At 36.9% G+C, this 16,661-nt stretch overlaps 1 protein-coding gene across 1 annotated transcript in view; it reads left to right on the top strand.

Moving 5' to 3' along the window:
* LOC124265500 (patched domain-containing protein 3-like) overlaps nt 1-16,453 on the top strand; it is a 50,419-nt gene extending 33,966 nt beyond the window's left edge. The window contains exons 2-5 of the mRNA XM_046700293.1: nt 11,259-11,328; nt 11,826-12,800; nt 13,076-13,282; nt 13,529-16,453. Of these exons, the coding sequence (XP_046556249.1) occupies nt 11,319-11,328; nt 11,826-12,800; nt 13,076-13,282; nt 13,529-14,943 (2,607 nt within the window). The 5' untranslated portion in view covers nt 11,259-11,318 and the 3' untranslated portion in view covers nt 14,944-16,453. The remainder of the gene's footprint in view (nt 1-11,258; nt 11,329-11,825; nt 12,801-13,075; nt 13,283-13,528) is intronic.
* The last annotated feature ends 208 nt before the right edge of the window (nt 16,454-16,661 follow it).

The raw sequence follows: 16,661 nt of genomic DNA, 5'->3' as shown, positions 1-16,661 counted from the left end.
TTTTAACAAGTTATTGTAATGCAGAAAATTTTGATATCGTTCAAAGTTGAGAGATGAAAATGTTGCTTTGGATGAGGTTTCAATTGTTGAGATCCATGTTTGCTAATAAATAACTTTTAATATTACTTTTGATAACAGTTTTAAGCCAAAATATACTTTTAAAATTTTGGCATTTCCAGATAAAACTCAGTCCAAGATTGTCGAAAATTCTCTCAAGATAGATTATCCATTTATGTTCACACTTGCCAAATATATAATCGTTGAATATTAATTTATATATTAAGAGGCATAATTTTGATGATTTTCCGGTTAAAAGTTTAGCCCAAAAACATACCATTCTGCTTTTGATAACATTAACAAGTGGGAATTTACCAAACTCGCCATATAACATAAAGTTAGGTGTACTTTTCCTGAGTGATACTAAATATTTGAGAAAGCGTAGATGGACATTTTCAAAGCAAGAAGTATTTTCAAAACCCCAGACCTCACATCCATATAAAAGAATCGGGGTGACCATACATTTTAATAGTTCCGAAAGGTGAAATAAACTGAAATTATGGTCTGTTGGCGAATATCCTTTTCTGAAACCAGCCTGAGCTTCAGAAAGAATTTGGTTTGATTCGATGAATTTATTTAATCGGCTGTTTAAAATAGATGTGAAAAGTTTTCCAAAACAGCTTAGTAGTGTTATTGGTCTATAATTTTCAGGGGTTTTAGGATCGCCTTTATTTTTATAAATTGGTTTGATGATACCAGTTAGCCACTTATCTGGGAAAATACCAGTGTCAAGTACAATGTTAAAAAAGTTTAACATAAATATCTAAGAATATATCAATCGTAGTAGAGATATATTCATTTACCACATAATCAATTCCAGGGACTTTACTATTTCTAAGACTTTTAACACATGATACTATTTCATCATTAGTAATTTCAGAGTTAGTATAGTGCTATTCCCAGTGTCGACATGGGGAAGATTATCATCATAATTATGTTCGACAGGTGGCTCTTCATTTTGCGATTTAAAAATGTCAAAAAAGAATAAATTTGTGGAGAATGTTCTGAGCCCGTTTCTGCTTTACATCTTTTTAGTATTTTCAAAAGGAACGTGAATCATTTTTCCGAAGTTGTGATAGTTTATCCTGAATGGATTTAGTATGTATATTAGAAAACTTTCGAAGACATTTTTTTGTAATGTTTACTTGCATTTTGCAATCGAGATTTATTCTGGAATGATTTGCAATTTTGGTATATCCTTTTTGCTTCAAAGTATTTTCCCCGTGGGTCATCAGAACCCTCATTAAGAACACTGACAATAGATTGTATAACTAAATCTGAGTTACCAACAGCTTCAACGTACTCATTCGCACGTGCTTTGTTCCATCTCCTGACCTCGGGAGATTTCTAACACAACAACGTATGGTATGGATTTACAACTTTCACCGCACCAAACCTGAAATCAACAGGGATCAGGGTGTTTTTCTACCGAATGCATGGTGCATAGAATCATGCTTTCAATGTACATGTTTTCCCTGGTTCCCCTAAATCACTGTACATGCTTTGATCTGTGTTTTCATATAAGTGTTTTCCTATCGTTGTTTTCATAAGTGGCTTCCATCATCCTTCATTGTTTTCATAAGTGGCTTCCAATCAATCCTATCATGTATATCCAATCCTTTACACTGTATAAACATTCTGTACGCCCTTGGCATAAACATCTCTTTGAACTCTGTTCATCTCATGTAAACACATCACTTAATCTCTGTACATCTCAGTCTGTAATACTATCTCACTGGCTTCCTGTACATGCTACATATTTTGCTTGTATCATATTCTGTCATTCACCTGATTCAATTCAATTCAAAGTTTATTCTCATGAGTCATATACATGACATAGAGTAAAACAAATACATGTGCAAAACAATGAAACACATACATATTACATTAACGGAGCGTACGCAAGCCCCATTTCACAAAAAGAGCAAGTTTAACAAGTATTGTTTTGTATGTGATAGACATAAGTGAAATATATTTATCCACAGTGGGATGTTTACAATAATATGGAGGAAGATATTTGTTTCGTAATTCGTTTAACTCTTTGCATTCTAACATAAAGTGAAATTCATCCCAAATTTTACTCTTGCGTGATGTACACAATCTATTTTCTTTATCAATGTTATGCCTTCTACCAGTTTCAATAGGGAGTCTGTGGTTCCAAGTTCTAAGTTTTATAGTATAAATACGTAAATCTAGAGGAAGTTGCAACAAATAAGTTTCAATATAAAGATTATCCTTAAACATATTGTAATATAGGCCTTTCGATGATTGTGATTTATTTTCTCTCCAAGTTTGTAGAAACTGATCAACGAGTACAGTTTTAACATTATTTACCAGCCAATGGGTACCTGATGAAGGGGCAAGAAGTAGCCCAGAAACGTCGTGTTGTTAATATTAAAGAAGTTGTAAATCCAAACCATACGTTGTTGTGTTACCTCCCAACTTCTAAATGCCCATCAAGCATCTGGTAATTTCTAACTCAGGATGCACCAACAGACATACAACCCAGGATAACATTTTCAGGAACGTTTCAAAGTTGCCATACGAATCAAAGGTCATGATCATGTTGCACCTTTCAATGCCTTAGGAAGATTTTCAAACCCATGTGTGGCAGACATAAGAAGGACATTCCGAATTTGACGCATCTGTTACAAAAACGACATAGTTATTAGTTACATTATCTGTCTTGTGCCATATTTTTTGTTTATGCATGGTTTTATTGCAGGTATATGTTGGTCAGGATGCGCTCACTAAATCATGCGCACGTGTTAATGAATCAGTATCAAATAGTGATGATTCCAGGTTTGCATGAAAAGGTGAGCAAGCCGGTGTCACACGTTACTGACACATTTGTTGAAAGCAGCTGGGCGTGACTATATCGCTGCATAAAGAACGTGTTTGTTATCAATTCGTTCGAACAAACTTAAGACTGTTAATAAGTTAGCTGCGGCCATGCAACCACATAATATTCAAATATATTCTACCAACCAACAAAGAAGAGCAATAAGTAGCTAATGTTTTTTTGTGGGTGTGTTTAACAATTTACTATACTTGAAAATAGTCGGTTTTGGCTAAAATTTCAGCAATACATTACTAGTCTATTTAATATTGAGCAGGACTTTTTAAGACATACTGTCTAAAAAATTTCAATGAACATTTTTAATACGTAGGGTATCTCCTCCTGGTTACTTTAAGTTCAAAAGTAACGCCGTTTGATAAATTACAGGAAACCATATACATTTTGTATATGGAAACCTAACATAGGAGTTTGTGATGCCGTAGGCAGAACTGTATTTTTTATGCATTTAACATATGTTATATGTGGGATTACTCTTTCTTAGTAAAGAACAGATTCTAGTACTTTTGTTGGGTTGAGTCCCAACCCACACCCTCGGAGCCAGCACACAAAGTCAAACGCCTAACCCGCTCAGCCATCGCGACTTCCACAAAAATGGGAGTCGGACAACCAGTAGTCTAATCTGTGGACTTTGTGTACCCCTCTGATAAGTGTCAATTGGCACGGCCCCAACGGTCGAAAGGTGCGATTACACAATGCCATAACTTTCGACCGTGGGAGCCGTGTCTATTTACACGTGTCAGAGGGTTACACAAAGTCCACAGTTTAGACTACCAGTTGTCCGGCTCCCATTTTTGTGGATGTCGCGGTGGCTGAGCGGCTTAGGTGCCTGACTCTGAGGGTGTGGGTTCGAATCCCAACAAAAGCACTAAGAAAGTGTAATCCCAAATATAAAATATATATCATTTGACCAGTTTCTAAAGGGCATTTCTAATAATCATTCATGTATTTGTTTATATGTCAGAGTGACTTCGAAGATAATTAAATCATTTGATATCTTTGTGTTACATACAAATGAGTGAGTGAGTGAGTTAAAGTTTAAAGTCACTTGGGCAATATTTCAGCCATATCGTGACTAAATCAAGTTATAGATTAATATATATTAAGGTGAATTATAAAAACCTGTCAACGAAGGACAGTAAAACAACTAGATTATCACAGGTAGAAATTTAAAACTAGTAACCAAATCTAAAATATTTAATTATACAGGACAATACAATATAAAACCAGCATATAGATTGCCAACAACTGAAGGTAGATCACCAAGCTAGGGACCATTGGCACTTTCAGTACATTTTCTTCCTGCATGGACCCTAACTTGATTTACACCATCCCTTCAGCCGTTAGCAGTTTAGACACATTTAGCCATACATTAAAAACACACATATTCTACGATTAAAAAGGGCGTACAAATGTATAATAGACAAGCACACAGAAACACGGGGCTCACAACGAATTCGTGATCTCAATGATTTATTATTGGCTAGATATCCAGGCATATATTTTCAAGGTTCCCTATCCATTTTTGTTTAAATATACTTTTTATAAGTGTCAGGATATGATAGTATGAACTGAATGGTTTGAATGAATTTCCAACAGCTATTTCAAAACGCTGGATATTAACTTGACCTCTACCGTCTGAGTACACTGATGTATTATCGATTGGATTGACAAGATAAACCTAACGAACTAGGCATGTAGGGGATATCTCTAAGCATAATGTTTGGGTGTTTTCCCGTCTGTGTTATCTGTCGCGTAGCAACACCATTTCACAATTTGCCGGTATATGTCTACATTGAAAAAACGTCCAAGCAATAAGGTCACGTTTTCGTGGATCTCGACTTTGGTAAGTTATGGACATCTTTTATACTATTTGTATATTTGAAATGTTCCAAAATTTTCACAGAGATATTCTCGTCTAAAATGTTATCATTTTATTGTCGGAGGTAATTTCACTTGTCATGTTGTATTATTTTTATATGCATGGAATCTCTATAATCATTCAAGTTTAGAGGCGGCGGGGTGGCCTAGTGGTTAAAGCATTGGCTCGTAGACCCGGGTTCAATTCCCCACATAGGTACACCGTGTAAAGCACATTTCTGGTGTCCCCCACCGTAATGTTGCTGGGATATTGCTAAAAGCTACGTAAAACCATACTCAATCACTCATTTTCAAGTTTTATCACCAAATCACTAAACAACTAATTGAAAATGCTGCTGTTTGTACTGATACGTGTTCAAAAACATATGTGTTTTGCTTTTTTCTCGGATGTCACGCCACATTATGTATACTCATTTCATTCCTTAACACCTGCAATATTGATTATAATAAGATATGCATTAGCTACTCGGGGCTAAGTATTTTCTATATTACGATCTCAAGTCGTGTGTAAACGGAGAATGAAAAAGTCCAAGAGGTCTGAATAAATGTAGAGGCATTTTCTCCAAGACAATACACCCACAAATGAGTGGACATTTAAATGTATGTCTGTTCAATTTCCTTGGATTGTTCAACGCTTAAGACCATAAATCACCAGTGTTTGATAACATTTGCAATGTAGGCAAAGTATTGGCCAATGGGTATTGCCCATTTATCTTTGGACGTACTGACAGGTAAGTACAAGCCGACATCGTACTTCAAATTGTGATACTTGCTTCTCAGTCTGACCCTAAATACAAACAATATATATACAATATTTTCAAACTCTCTTTCGTGCCTTCAGGCTGTTACAAATCTCTCTTGCAAACATCCACTTTTTATAGAAGTAATTTAATTGTATTGTGAGTTTGCTACTGGCCAATACGACATCGTCCTCTGTTGGTTACCAAGCCATGTTGGAATCTCTGGTAACACTATGGCAGATTTTGCTGCTAAGGCACCACTCAACAAATCTGTGACACCACTTCTGATCCCATACTCCGATTACAAAGCTACCATTAGACCGTACATCCGTGATCTGATGCAGAAGACGTGAGTGAGTGAGTTGAGTTTTACGCCGCAATCACCAATATTCGAGATATATGGCAGCGGTCTGTAAATTATCGAGTCTGGACCAGACAATCCAGTGATCAACAGCATGAGCATCGATCTACGCAATTGGGAAACGATGACATGTGTCAAACAGGTCTACTCCCATTTGTGAGAACTCCCAGTTGTGAGACTCCCAGTTGTAAGACAGTGGAGTAGGTAAATAGCAAAGAAAACACACCTTACTCCCCTATCTGAATGGATTAACCCCAGCTAATTATGGATTAGCTATTTAACTGAATCTTGTGGAGGTAACTTAATGAAACTCTAAAAGATAAAGTAATTAACCTACTCAGATAAATGGCTTTAAAAAATAAACACTTTGTGTAGGTAACTTCGTGATCATTTGAAAGAGAAATTAATTTACCTACTCAGATTTACGTGTTTGAAAAATCTAGCAATAACTGTTGTAAATATAATTAATCCAAATCTATTCATTAACCTTTGACTGCTCTTTCCGATCACCATTATGGCAGGCCTTCAACAAGTTCAAGATAATCTTTTTCAGTATTTCAGTATCTATTGAAAACAATAAATGCTCTTCAACGAACAATGTCTTCTGTGTTAATTAACTCATTAATGAACTATGCCTCCTGCGGGTACTCTTCAGCAACAGGGCTGTTCCCACTTTCATCGTAGGGATGGGGAAGCACCACCTGTGTGCACTGAACCATTAATTAATGTGTCTCACAACTGGGAGTTCTCACAAATGGGAGGACACCGTCAAACATGTCAGCGAGCCTGACCACCCGATCCCGTTAGTCGCCTCTTACGACAAGCATGGGTTACTGAAGATCAATTCTAACCCGGATCTTCACGGGTTCATGCAAAAGAAGTGGGACACTCAAGTACGTATTGATAAATTACATGCTATAAAACCCTATATTAGTTACACCTACTTGAGTTGTCAGTCCAGATTTGAAGAGGTATTCATGCGACGATGTCGTATTGGCCGTACTAGATATAATCATGAATACCTGTTAAAAGGCGAAGATCCTCCGTTTTGTGTCCCTTGCGATGAAAGAATCACGGTCAAGCATGTCCTGCTTGACTGTATTGATTTATCCATCACAGGGGATAAATATTTTAATGTCAAAACAGTAACGGATTTTTGAAGTGTTGATTATCATTTAATTATCGAATTTTAAAAAGAAATAGAGTTATTGGATAAATTTTATAAATGGTTTGTAAATAGATAAATATTTCAGTATTGGTAGTTTAGATTAAATTAGTAACTGAGATTATTAGTGGCTGTACCCTCGAAGGGGATTGAAGTACATGTATTGTAAAATTATGGTCCTCCTGCGACGGTACGTAAGTCCCAAAACATTCAAAGTAAATTTAAACCTACTACTATTTTTAATCGTAGTATGTAGGTTATTTTAATTTATGACTCGATTATCAAAATTGCTAATAGCTGAAGGGATGGTGTAAATCCAGCTAGGGTCCATGCAGGAAGAAAATGTACTGCAAGTCCCCATGGTCCCTAGTATAGTGATCTACCTTCAATGGTTGGCAATATATAGCCTATTTTTACATTGTATTGTCTTCTGTAATTAAAGTTTTGTTAACATTTTATCAATCACATTCTTTGAATGTATATGAGTGGTTTTCCCCCTAGAGTATTCATTAGAATTGAATTGTATAAAGTAACTCACAAAAATCGGCGTTTATGTATATGTTTCACGTTACATGTTCCCTGTGTAACAGAATTTTCTTTCGTTTTTGGTCACGAAATGGATTCCGGCTTTGATAGGAAACCCATCTGTGTATATCATGTTGTGTAATATAAGTGTTCAGATTGTCTCTTAATTCCATCCACGTATGGCTGTTCCTAAGATAGACCTGGCTGCCGTATTCTTATTGATGTTAAATAATCCATCATACGTTTTTTATCAGTTTATCTCATTAGGCCCGAGAGCCACTTCACTACTCAACGCCTGGAACCCCTTGCTGATTGCCCTGCTCGCTGTTGCGAAGCTAATTTGTGCTCAAGTCTAGTCGTACAAACAAGCTCTGATTGTTTAATTGTGTCGTAAAGATACAAGTTAAAAGAAAGCACTTGTGAATACATATCATGCATTTTAACATTTTATGTAATTTTATTGCAAGTTTCTCTTGTAGACCTTTGGCGGCTTGTACATTTATATTTTATCAACATAAGTATGCATTCTTTGTATGTAAGAGATGAGACATACCTAAACAAATTCTGTCACTTATATCATTGTGTGAGGTTAATTTTACAAAACATCTATGACAATGACATACTGTAATTTACTTACATGCTTTATAATCTTCTACGATATTAGCGTTTTTGCCGATACATCTATAGTGTAAACTGAATATTTCAAGGAAAGTACTATTACGCTAGTCTGTGACTAACATAGAGCACATTCATAATTTTGTTTCATCTAGATTTAATGCAAAAACATACGTTATCATACGAACATACATATACAAATTGTATAATACACATTCCTTGTATAAACATAAAACAAAGAGTCACGTGATAGGGCGTCATCAAATTTCCCCAATAGAACGTGCGGTATCTCAATTATTCAATATAGTTGCTGATCGTTTGTTGTCTATGACCAATCGTATCATGAGATACCTGTCACAGAGGTGATGGGGCGTGGGCGAAATATCTGAAGACCACGTTTAGTCACTCAACAGCTGGATAGAGATTGATTATTGGCTATGCCGCTGACCTGTCGATATGCTGGGTTTCGGCTTTATCAACTCAAGCTATCAAGCTATCACTTTCTAAATGGCATTGTGTAATCATAATCAAGCTATCATGTAACAGTTTGTGTATTGTAAACATACATAATCGTAACGATCTATGAAATACACACATAAGACAAATAGGAGTAGATAGACCTCAGAGATCGAAAACACATTTTAGTGTTTTTGATAAGTAAACAAAGTGATTGAAATCCAACCATTGAGTAGAGATAGTATTCATTTTCATATACATTTTACGCACACAACTAGTACATAAAACATAATGGTTTGCTGTACATATAATCTTCACCTTGATACGAATGGATTTCCAAATTAAAGTACACGTATTATAGAATTCAAAAAGTGACACGATACTGAATTATTATAATGTATATACTTGCAGTTTAATCCCCCCAAATATTTATGAAGATAGGTGTGCCTATATTTATACTGAATGTAAACGAGGTTTATAAGGTCACAGATATGCTTGTATGCATAAACATTAGAAAGAGGGGCGTGACTCCATAAAGCAGGTTGTCCAATGATATAACATCGCATTTGTTTATTTTACACTTGTCACGGGACAAACTTTCAACAAGGGCGTAACTACACATGCATTCTAACGGAGGCTGTTATTTCAAGGTCGAAAGAGGTGTTCGATTATCTCATTACTGTGATCTGATTGAATGATTATACGCATGTATATAGATACCGTAACTGATATACTATCCAGCTTTTATTGACGATGGATCAATAGAGACTGTGTTCATTGATACACGTGATAATTACACCGGATTTGATAATTACAGAGATCAAATACAAATGTTTTACATAATGCTCACGTAAATTGCATGGAAAACTGACAATTCAAATCAACATGAAACTTTCAACAGCTTGGACATAAATGCCTGAAATACCTTTGTATGGTTTACATGTAATATCTCACTCACTCACTTCTGGCTATGTCTAAGAATCTTTTGAATTACCAACTTACTGTGTTTTGTAACAAACGTAGTAAAACATTTCATTGTTGTAATAACACTGACATGTATATATATTCGATGCAAAGGCGCGACTTATCATTTTATGTTCGATTAGGTAATATTATCAACTTTAGATTATGGAAAATAACTAGTTACAATTCAGTAAGCTTTAAATTAGTAAGTTAAATCATGTCTAATCTATTCGAGCGTGGATGTATAATTATTTGTGTTTATACATTATTTTTCAATATATGAAACATGACAACGTAATAATACCTGAAAAGTAAATTCAAACTATTGTGTTTGAGTTCTTTGTATGTCCTTGAAATTTCTTATATTGTTACCTATTTCTTAGGAAGTTGAAGAAAACATAATCTTCAGTAACCTCTAAACCATTACATCTAATTCAATCAATGTGCAAAAGAGGGTTTTTTAGTATCCATTCCCAATTAAGAGTACCATACACTTACCTCTGTAAAAACATCATAATCCCCTTTCTCGCCGACATGTGTTCATTTGCCAAACGCTGTATAAGACTATGATAGTGATTAGCACTTGCTATCAAAACACTTTAAATACTTCTTCTGATTGACACTAAAGGTAGCATCTCTCGTAAGAAAGGCAAATATTTGCTCAGTACTACTAAATTGGTTGAAGTAATAGGTACAGTGCGATTTTTAAAGTACGACACACATGTGCGTCTCTCGCTGAATAAGAGAGTGCTTTCTGTTAACGAATATATGTGGCTCTCGCTGTGAGAAACTGCCAATTACCTGCCCCATAAACACGTCTCTCGTTGTGAGGAGCTGATTAATTTGCCCCATACATGCGGCTCTCGGCCTTAATGAGTTAAGTATACCTTGTCCAGGTATACACCTTATATGATACGATGTGCATAACCACATAACCACCTGTGTTGCTCATGTTGAGCCTGGCCGGTTAAATTGTCCGTAAAGGTTACTGTTCTGTTAATTCTAAAGGGGCCCTTAGAAGAGTATAAAAGGGTGACAATAGCGTATATATTGACATTGCGCCTTGTCCTCAAAACGTCAAGGGAAGACTAACTAGTGTTACAATATGTGTGTTCAATAATCTGTCCCTGGCTGATTTGGCGGTGTGAAATGTGACGTATTATGAATTAATAAGAACGAGATCCATCAGATTACAACTAAGATTTTGTGACACAACCTGACTTTCGGTATGTATACGTGACGTTTCGCTATAAAATACCACTGTATGCCGGAATTTTATTCTGACCAAGATCAATAAGAAAAGGAATCAAGAACAGAACACTTGGCTCTATATAATAGAAAAAATTGTTTCCATTTTCCTGTGACAAGGAGAAACTGCCAGTTTTTCACGAATTGATAATCATGTTTTCTGACAAGGAAAGGCAAAAGTCCAATATGTATGTGGTTGACAAATATATGCTTCCCTGCTGTTGATATATGACTACCTACTTCATTGTTACACTACCAGATGATGGATAAAAAAGGCATAAAAGCACGAATATAATAATGGCCATTTGACATTGAAGTGAACTATCTATTTCACGAGAGATAAGTATTAAGTGATAGGGCAGTTACATATTGATACATATCTTTCTTCAGAATCCCTCAACATACTTTCATTGAAGGGGACATAATCTATCAACCTCTTCAAGACACAACATGGCTATGGGTAAGTGAAGCTGTCTCTAAATATGGACTATGTTTTGCATAGTTTTTGAATTGAAAAAACGAAGTGCCCTTGAGGTGTTTACATTAACAATCCAAAATATCATCTCTTATGTATCTAGACCGTTTTACATTTCTTGTTGAAATTATTTTTAAAAAAACACCCCAAAACATATCTCACTTTCTCTTCGATATATAGCTTACAGATAAACCCTTAACTCACTTTATTCTATGGATAAAACCTAAACGATTCAAAACCTGAAATAACTCAAATAATAAACCCATTGCAAGAGAATAACCGTTCTCGGTTATCTGTCGAAACGGCCGTTATTTGGTGTAAAAGATGGACTAGCGGTGTAATGGATCACTAAAATCAGATAGGTTTTCGCGAAAAGGGTATTCAAAAACGTTTGAAATACACCCTGCTTTCACTGACTTTATTCAGTATTTATTTTTTATTATTTATTAATGATAAACACATATTGTACTTTTCAATTACAGGCGAACAAGAAGGAGGTTCAAACAAAAACATAGCTTGCCATGTGCGGGTCTCGAAATGGTTCACGGACCGATTCAGAAATCTTGGAATCCTGATTGGTTCCCATCCTATCAAGCTCATCGCGTTGTCATTAATCGTGACTGCTGGTCTGAGCTGTGGGATGTTGAAACTGACGTCGGAGTCGGACACAGAAACTCTGTATACTCCAGTGGGTAGTCAGGCCTCCAAGGACAGAGAGAAGATTCGGGCAGTATTTGAAGACGACTCTGGCAGCAACTTCTTCCCTCGCTCATTGACAAAGTCCGACCTATACGGGGATGTCATATTTTCAACTGTAAATGTTGTTGATGAGGATTCACTGTCAACAATACAATTCTATATTGATCACATCAAGAATATAACTGTTACGCTCAACAATATTCAGTATTCCTACTCTGATGTATGTGCTAGACGAGATGGAAGTTGCTACAGATCTGGTGATACTTTCAATGGTTCTATTACTGTTGGTGTAACGTATCCAGTATTCAACAATATAGATTTGTCTTCAGTCTTAGGAAATGTCAACGCAAAGGACGGTAAATTAGTTTCAGCAGGGTACCTGAAAGTAACCTTCCACCTGAGGCAGGACTCGGTCATCCTTCGTGCTGCAGCGATTGCCTGGGAAGATGAATTCATCAAAGTAATGTCAACTTTGAAACCTGAAAACGTTACCATGAGCTATGCTACATCACAGTCTCTAAACAAGGAACTGAATGCCAACACTGGAGGGGACATCACTTACTTCTCAATAACGTTCACGTTGATGATCACTTATGCAACAGTAATCGTTGGTGGTGACATGGTGTCATCGAGGACGTGGGTTTCCTGGGCAGGTGTTCTAGCGGCTGGAATGGGGATAGCATCTTCCTTTGGTCTTGTTAGCCTGTGTGGAATGAAGTTTGTCAACATTGTTGGGACGATGCCATTTCTTGTCCTAGGTATCTGCATATTTCACAATACACGTATAACGCTTCTTGTGTTCACAAAGTAAAATAAAATAACAGACCACTCTTATCATGAAAGTGTTGTTAGATGAGGTTTTAAAACTTATATTTTATAACAGGTATTGGTGTGGACAGACCACTCTTATCATGAAAGTGTTGTTAGATGAGGTTTTAAAACTTATATTTTATAACAGGTATTGGTGTGGACAGACCACTCTTATCATGAAAGTGTTGTTAGATGAGGTTTTAAAACTTATATTTTATAACAGGTATTGGTGTGGACGACATGTTTCTGTTGATGTCAAGTTGGGCGGACACCTACCCTCATCAAGACGAATCTGTGGCAAACAGAATTGGGATGACGTTTGCTTCAGCTGGCATGGGTATCACCATAACGTCACTGACGGACCTTCTTGCCTTCATAACTGGAACATCCTCCGTCTTCATCAGCGTCCGGAACTTCTGTGTTTATACAGGTATGGAGTCCCGTGAATGTAATCTTAATCTGATATATTCGAGTTCCCCACTATAAATACTTTATTATTAGTCGATGGGGAGGGAATTTGCATTCATAGTAAGAGGGTTGTTGTTATTCTCATCGTGTCACATATGAGATTACATACTAAAATGAATGGAGGAATCCTTATTCCTCTTTCTATTAGATTATGTAGTTTAATAGATTGTGTATCGTTCTGCAAATGTTCCAACATCTGTTTCCCCAGGGGTGGCCGTCATATTCTCCTACCTGTACCAGTGCTTCTTCTTTGCACCTTGTCTGAGTCTTCACGGCAGCCGAGTAGACGATAGCCGACACTGTGTGACCTGCCTCAGAGTGAAAAGTCGGTTGGACTACAGAGAAGAGAACAAAAATTGTCTCTACGTGTATAGTTGTGGAGGAAGACGTCCTAAAGAAAGAGAGCAAGATGAACGTATATGCGAGACTGGTCCAAGAAAAATACTCCCAGTCATACTCCTTCATGTTGCTGGTAAAATAACAGTCGTAGTTGTGTTTTTATCATACCTTGGTGTATCCATATATGGTCTTGTCAACCTAAAGCAAGGTCTTGATCTAAAGAACCTGGTTTCACCATCCTCTCATTTCTACTCATACACAGATATCAAAGACACCTACTTTCCCAATACTTTCCCAATTCCTTTCATATTTGAAGACACAACCAACTATTTGAACAAAGACACAATAACACAAATTAACAAACTGCTTGCAGAAGCACAATCAGACAGTGAAGTAAGTTCAAAGTCTCCAATATGTTGGTTGACGAATTACATGAATTCTTCCTATTTTGACGACACGAGTTTGATAGAGTTTGTATCAGGGGCGCAAGACTTTCTAAATGAAACACCAGCATTCAAAAGCGACGTGGCTTTTGACGATATCGGTGAACATATTATTGCTAGTCGCTGTTACCTGTTCTCTGATGACATCAAGGATTCTAATAAGCAGGCTCGGGTGATGACTCGGATGCGAGATCTGGCAGATGGCTCTCCCCTATCAGTTTACACTTATTACCCTGCCTTCATCTTCTTTGAGCAGTACGTCGCTATTCTACCCAGCACTCTCCAGACTGTTGGGGTAGCCCTTGTCGCGATGACTGTGGTCACGTGTATCTTCATGCCACACCCACTCATGATAACACTAGTTGTTTTCAACATTGTGTCCATACTGGTCGGAATATTCGGCTTCCTGTATTTCTGGGATCTTAGTCTCAGCTCAGTCACTATGATCCATCTCATCATGTCTGTTGGTTTCTCTGTTGACTTCAGCGTCCACGTCTGCTCAGCCTTCATGCTTGGGGAAGGCAGCACTCGTCGTGAAAAAGCCAAATATTCTATTGTTCATGCTTCAGGTCCCATACTAAATGGCGCCATCTCCTCTTTCCTTGGCGTCATCGTCCTGGTCTTTTCCGAGTCCTACATCTTCAAATCCTTCTTCAACATTATGCTCACGGTTACGTTGTTGGGTATGCTGCATGCAGTGTTTCTTCTTCCAGTTGTCTTGTCCCTAGTTGGACCAACGGGGTCCCCAGTTGGACCAACGGAGTCCCTAGTTGGACCAAGGGAGTCGCCAGGAAAAGCAAGTCGTCCAGCTAATTCACAACAAGCTGAAACAACAAATTAACATGCTTAACCTTCTGGAGTTCATATCTTGCTCTTAATTATGTATTTGATGAATTTGATTCTCAGTTGCACAGACAAAAAACATATATCCTAACAGCAAACCGTACAGATTATTACTACTATTACTATGGTATTTGCTGAACACTAGATTCCACCTGAATTCAGCTCCGCAAAACCGCTTTCAAAGATTGCATGAGGCCAGAAATAATGAGTCAACATGTATGTTTTGGTGAATAGCAGGGCTTTAATTTGGAATGAACCCACTTTAGATAGCAAAACAACTCAAAAAGTAGAAGTAGATGAAAGTACTTTCATATTTTGGCTTTTGTGAGTGGTCTGGCAGCTATGTTCTTCCATCATTACGTCACGTCAAGAAGACGACCATATACGGTTGGTGCATCTACGGTATGGATATCAAATAGTAAGAGTAACTGCTCAGACAAATTCGGGGTTGAGATCAATTTGTTGGTGAATGAGTACAACACCCGGCGACAACATCGCCAATATTGCTTCAATATTGCTTCAAGGTCACTGTCAGGACGCCTAACTTGGTACATATTTCTCATGAATTTAGAACTAGTTTTAGTCACGATATGTCTGAAATATTGCCGTTGTGACTTAAAATCTTAACTCACTCACTCACCCTAACTTGGTACAGACAGTATCTGCGGTCCAGAAGACAAAACTAGGACAGTACACTGTTCACAAATGAGTCCAGATCTCAAATGGACAGCTGATGGTCGAGCAAGGATCTCCAGACGTGCAAGAAAACTTTTCTTAATGTCGTCGATGTCGGGATTGAGGTGTAATGGTACATTTAAATGACGTACGCTACCTGAAAGACATTTATGTAAAAGAAAGGATCGTTGCAGCGTTTTATAATGTGCAGATTTCAAAAATCGTTGAGCGTTTTCATAAATTGTTAAAGAGATTGTTCAAAATCATAACACTTTTCTCATCGGTTCATGATAGAAATTTATATCATGTGAAGCTCACCTTGCGTTTATATAAATAACCATATACATAACACTAATGGTTTGCATGCGTGAGTGGAAGAAGCTCAAACGTCGTCCGTCGGGTTCGTACTAGTTGTGTGACGATTCATCGATATGCATCGATGCATCGACCCATGGGCCGCCGAATCGTAAATCGATTCAAAGTTTTACATTGTCGTATATCCCGATACGATACGTCAAATGGGCCTCGATACATCGATGTTTCACTTTGAATATTGCCGAATGCCGATATCTGTCAAGATATACCGTTTTCAAAATCAGCACAAATTTCATTGACAGCATCCAACATCCAGCAACATGCACATATTAAAGATGTTTTTGATCTGTTTTGTATTCATAACAGTATTATGGGGTTTTTTATTTTGTGAAATCTATGATAAACTAGTTATTTTACTGTCCTTCGTTGACAGGGTTTTATAATTTACCTCTATTTATTATGAAATTGTTTTTAGTCACGATATGGCTGAAGTATTGCCGATGTGACTTAAAATATTAACTAACTCACTCACTCATTTATTTATTTTGTACTTGCCTGATGTGACTTTTTCAAATTAAAGTTTCGTTCATTTAAATATTGTTTTTGTTTTGATCTTAAGGTATTTTATAGTTCGTGTGTTTGAATTATATTTTAATATCGTGATACGTATAGTATTGCCATCCTTATATCGGTGGCTTCAATGCACAATACTTTGGCACTATATAG

This window comes from Haliotis rubra, unplaced genomic scaffold (genome assembly GCF_003918875.1).
Source record: "Haliotis rubra isolate DU_JTF1 unplaced genomic scaffold, ASM391887v1 Scf98, whole genome shotgun sequence".
Classification (NCBI taxonomy): Eukaryota; Metazoa; Mollusca; class Gastropoda; order Lepetellida; family Haliotidae; genus Haliotis; species Haliotis rubra.
The sequence above is the reverse complement of the archived record's forward strand: the minus strand, read 5'-3'. Positions and strand labels throughout refer to the sequence as shown.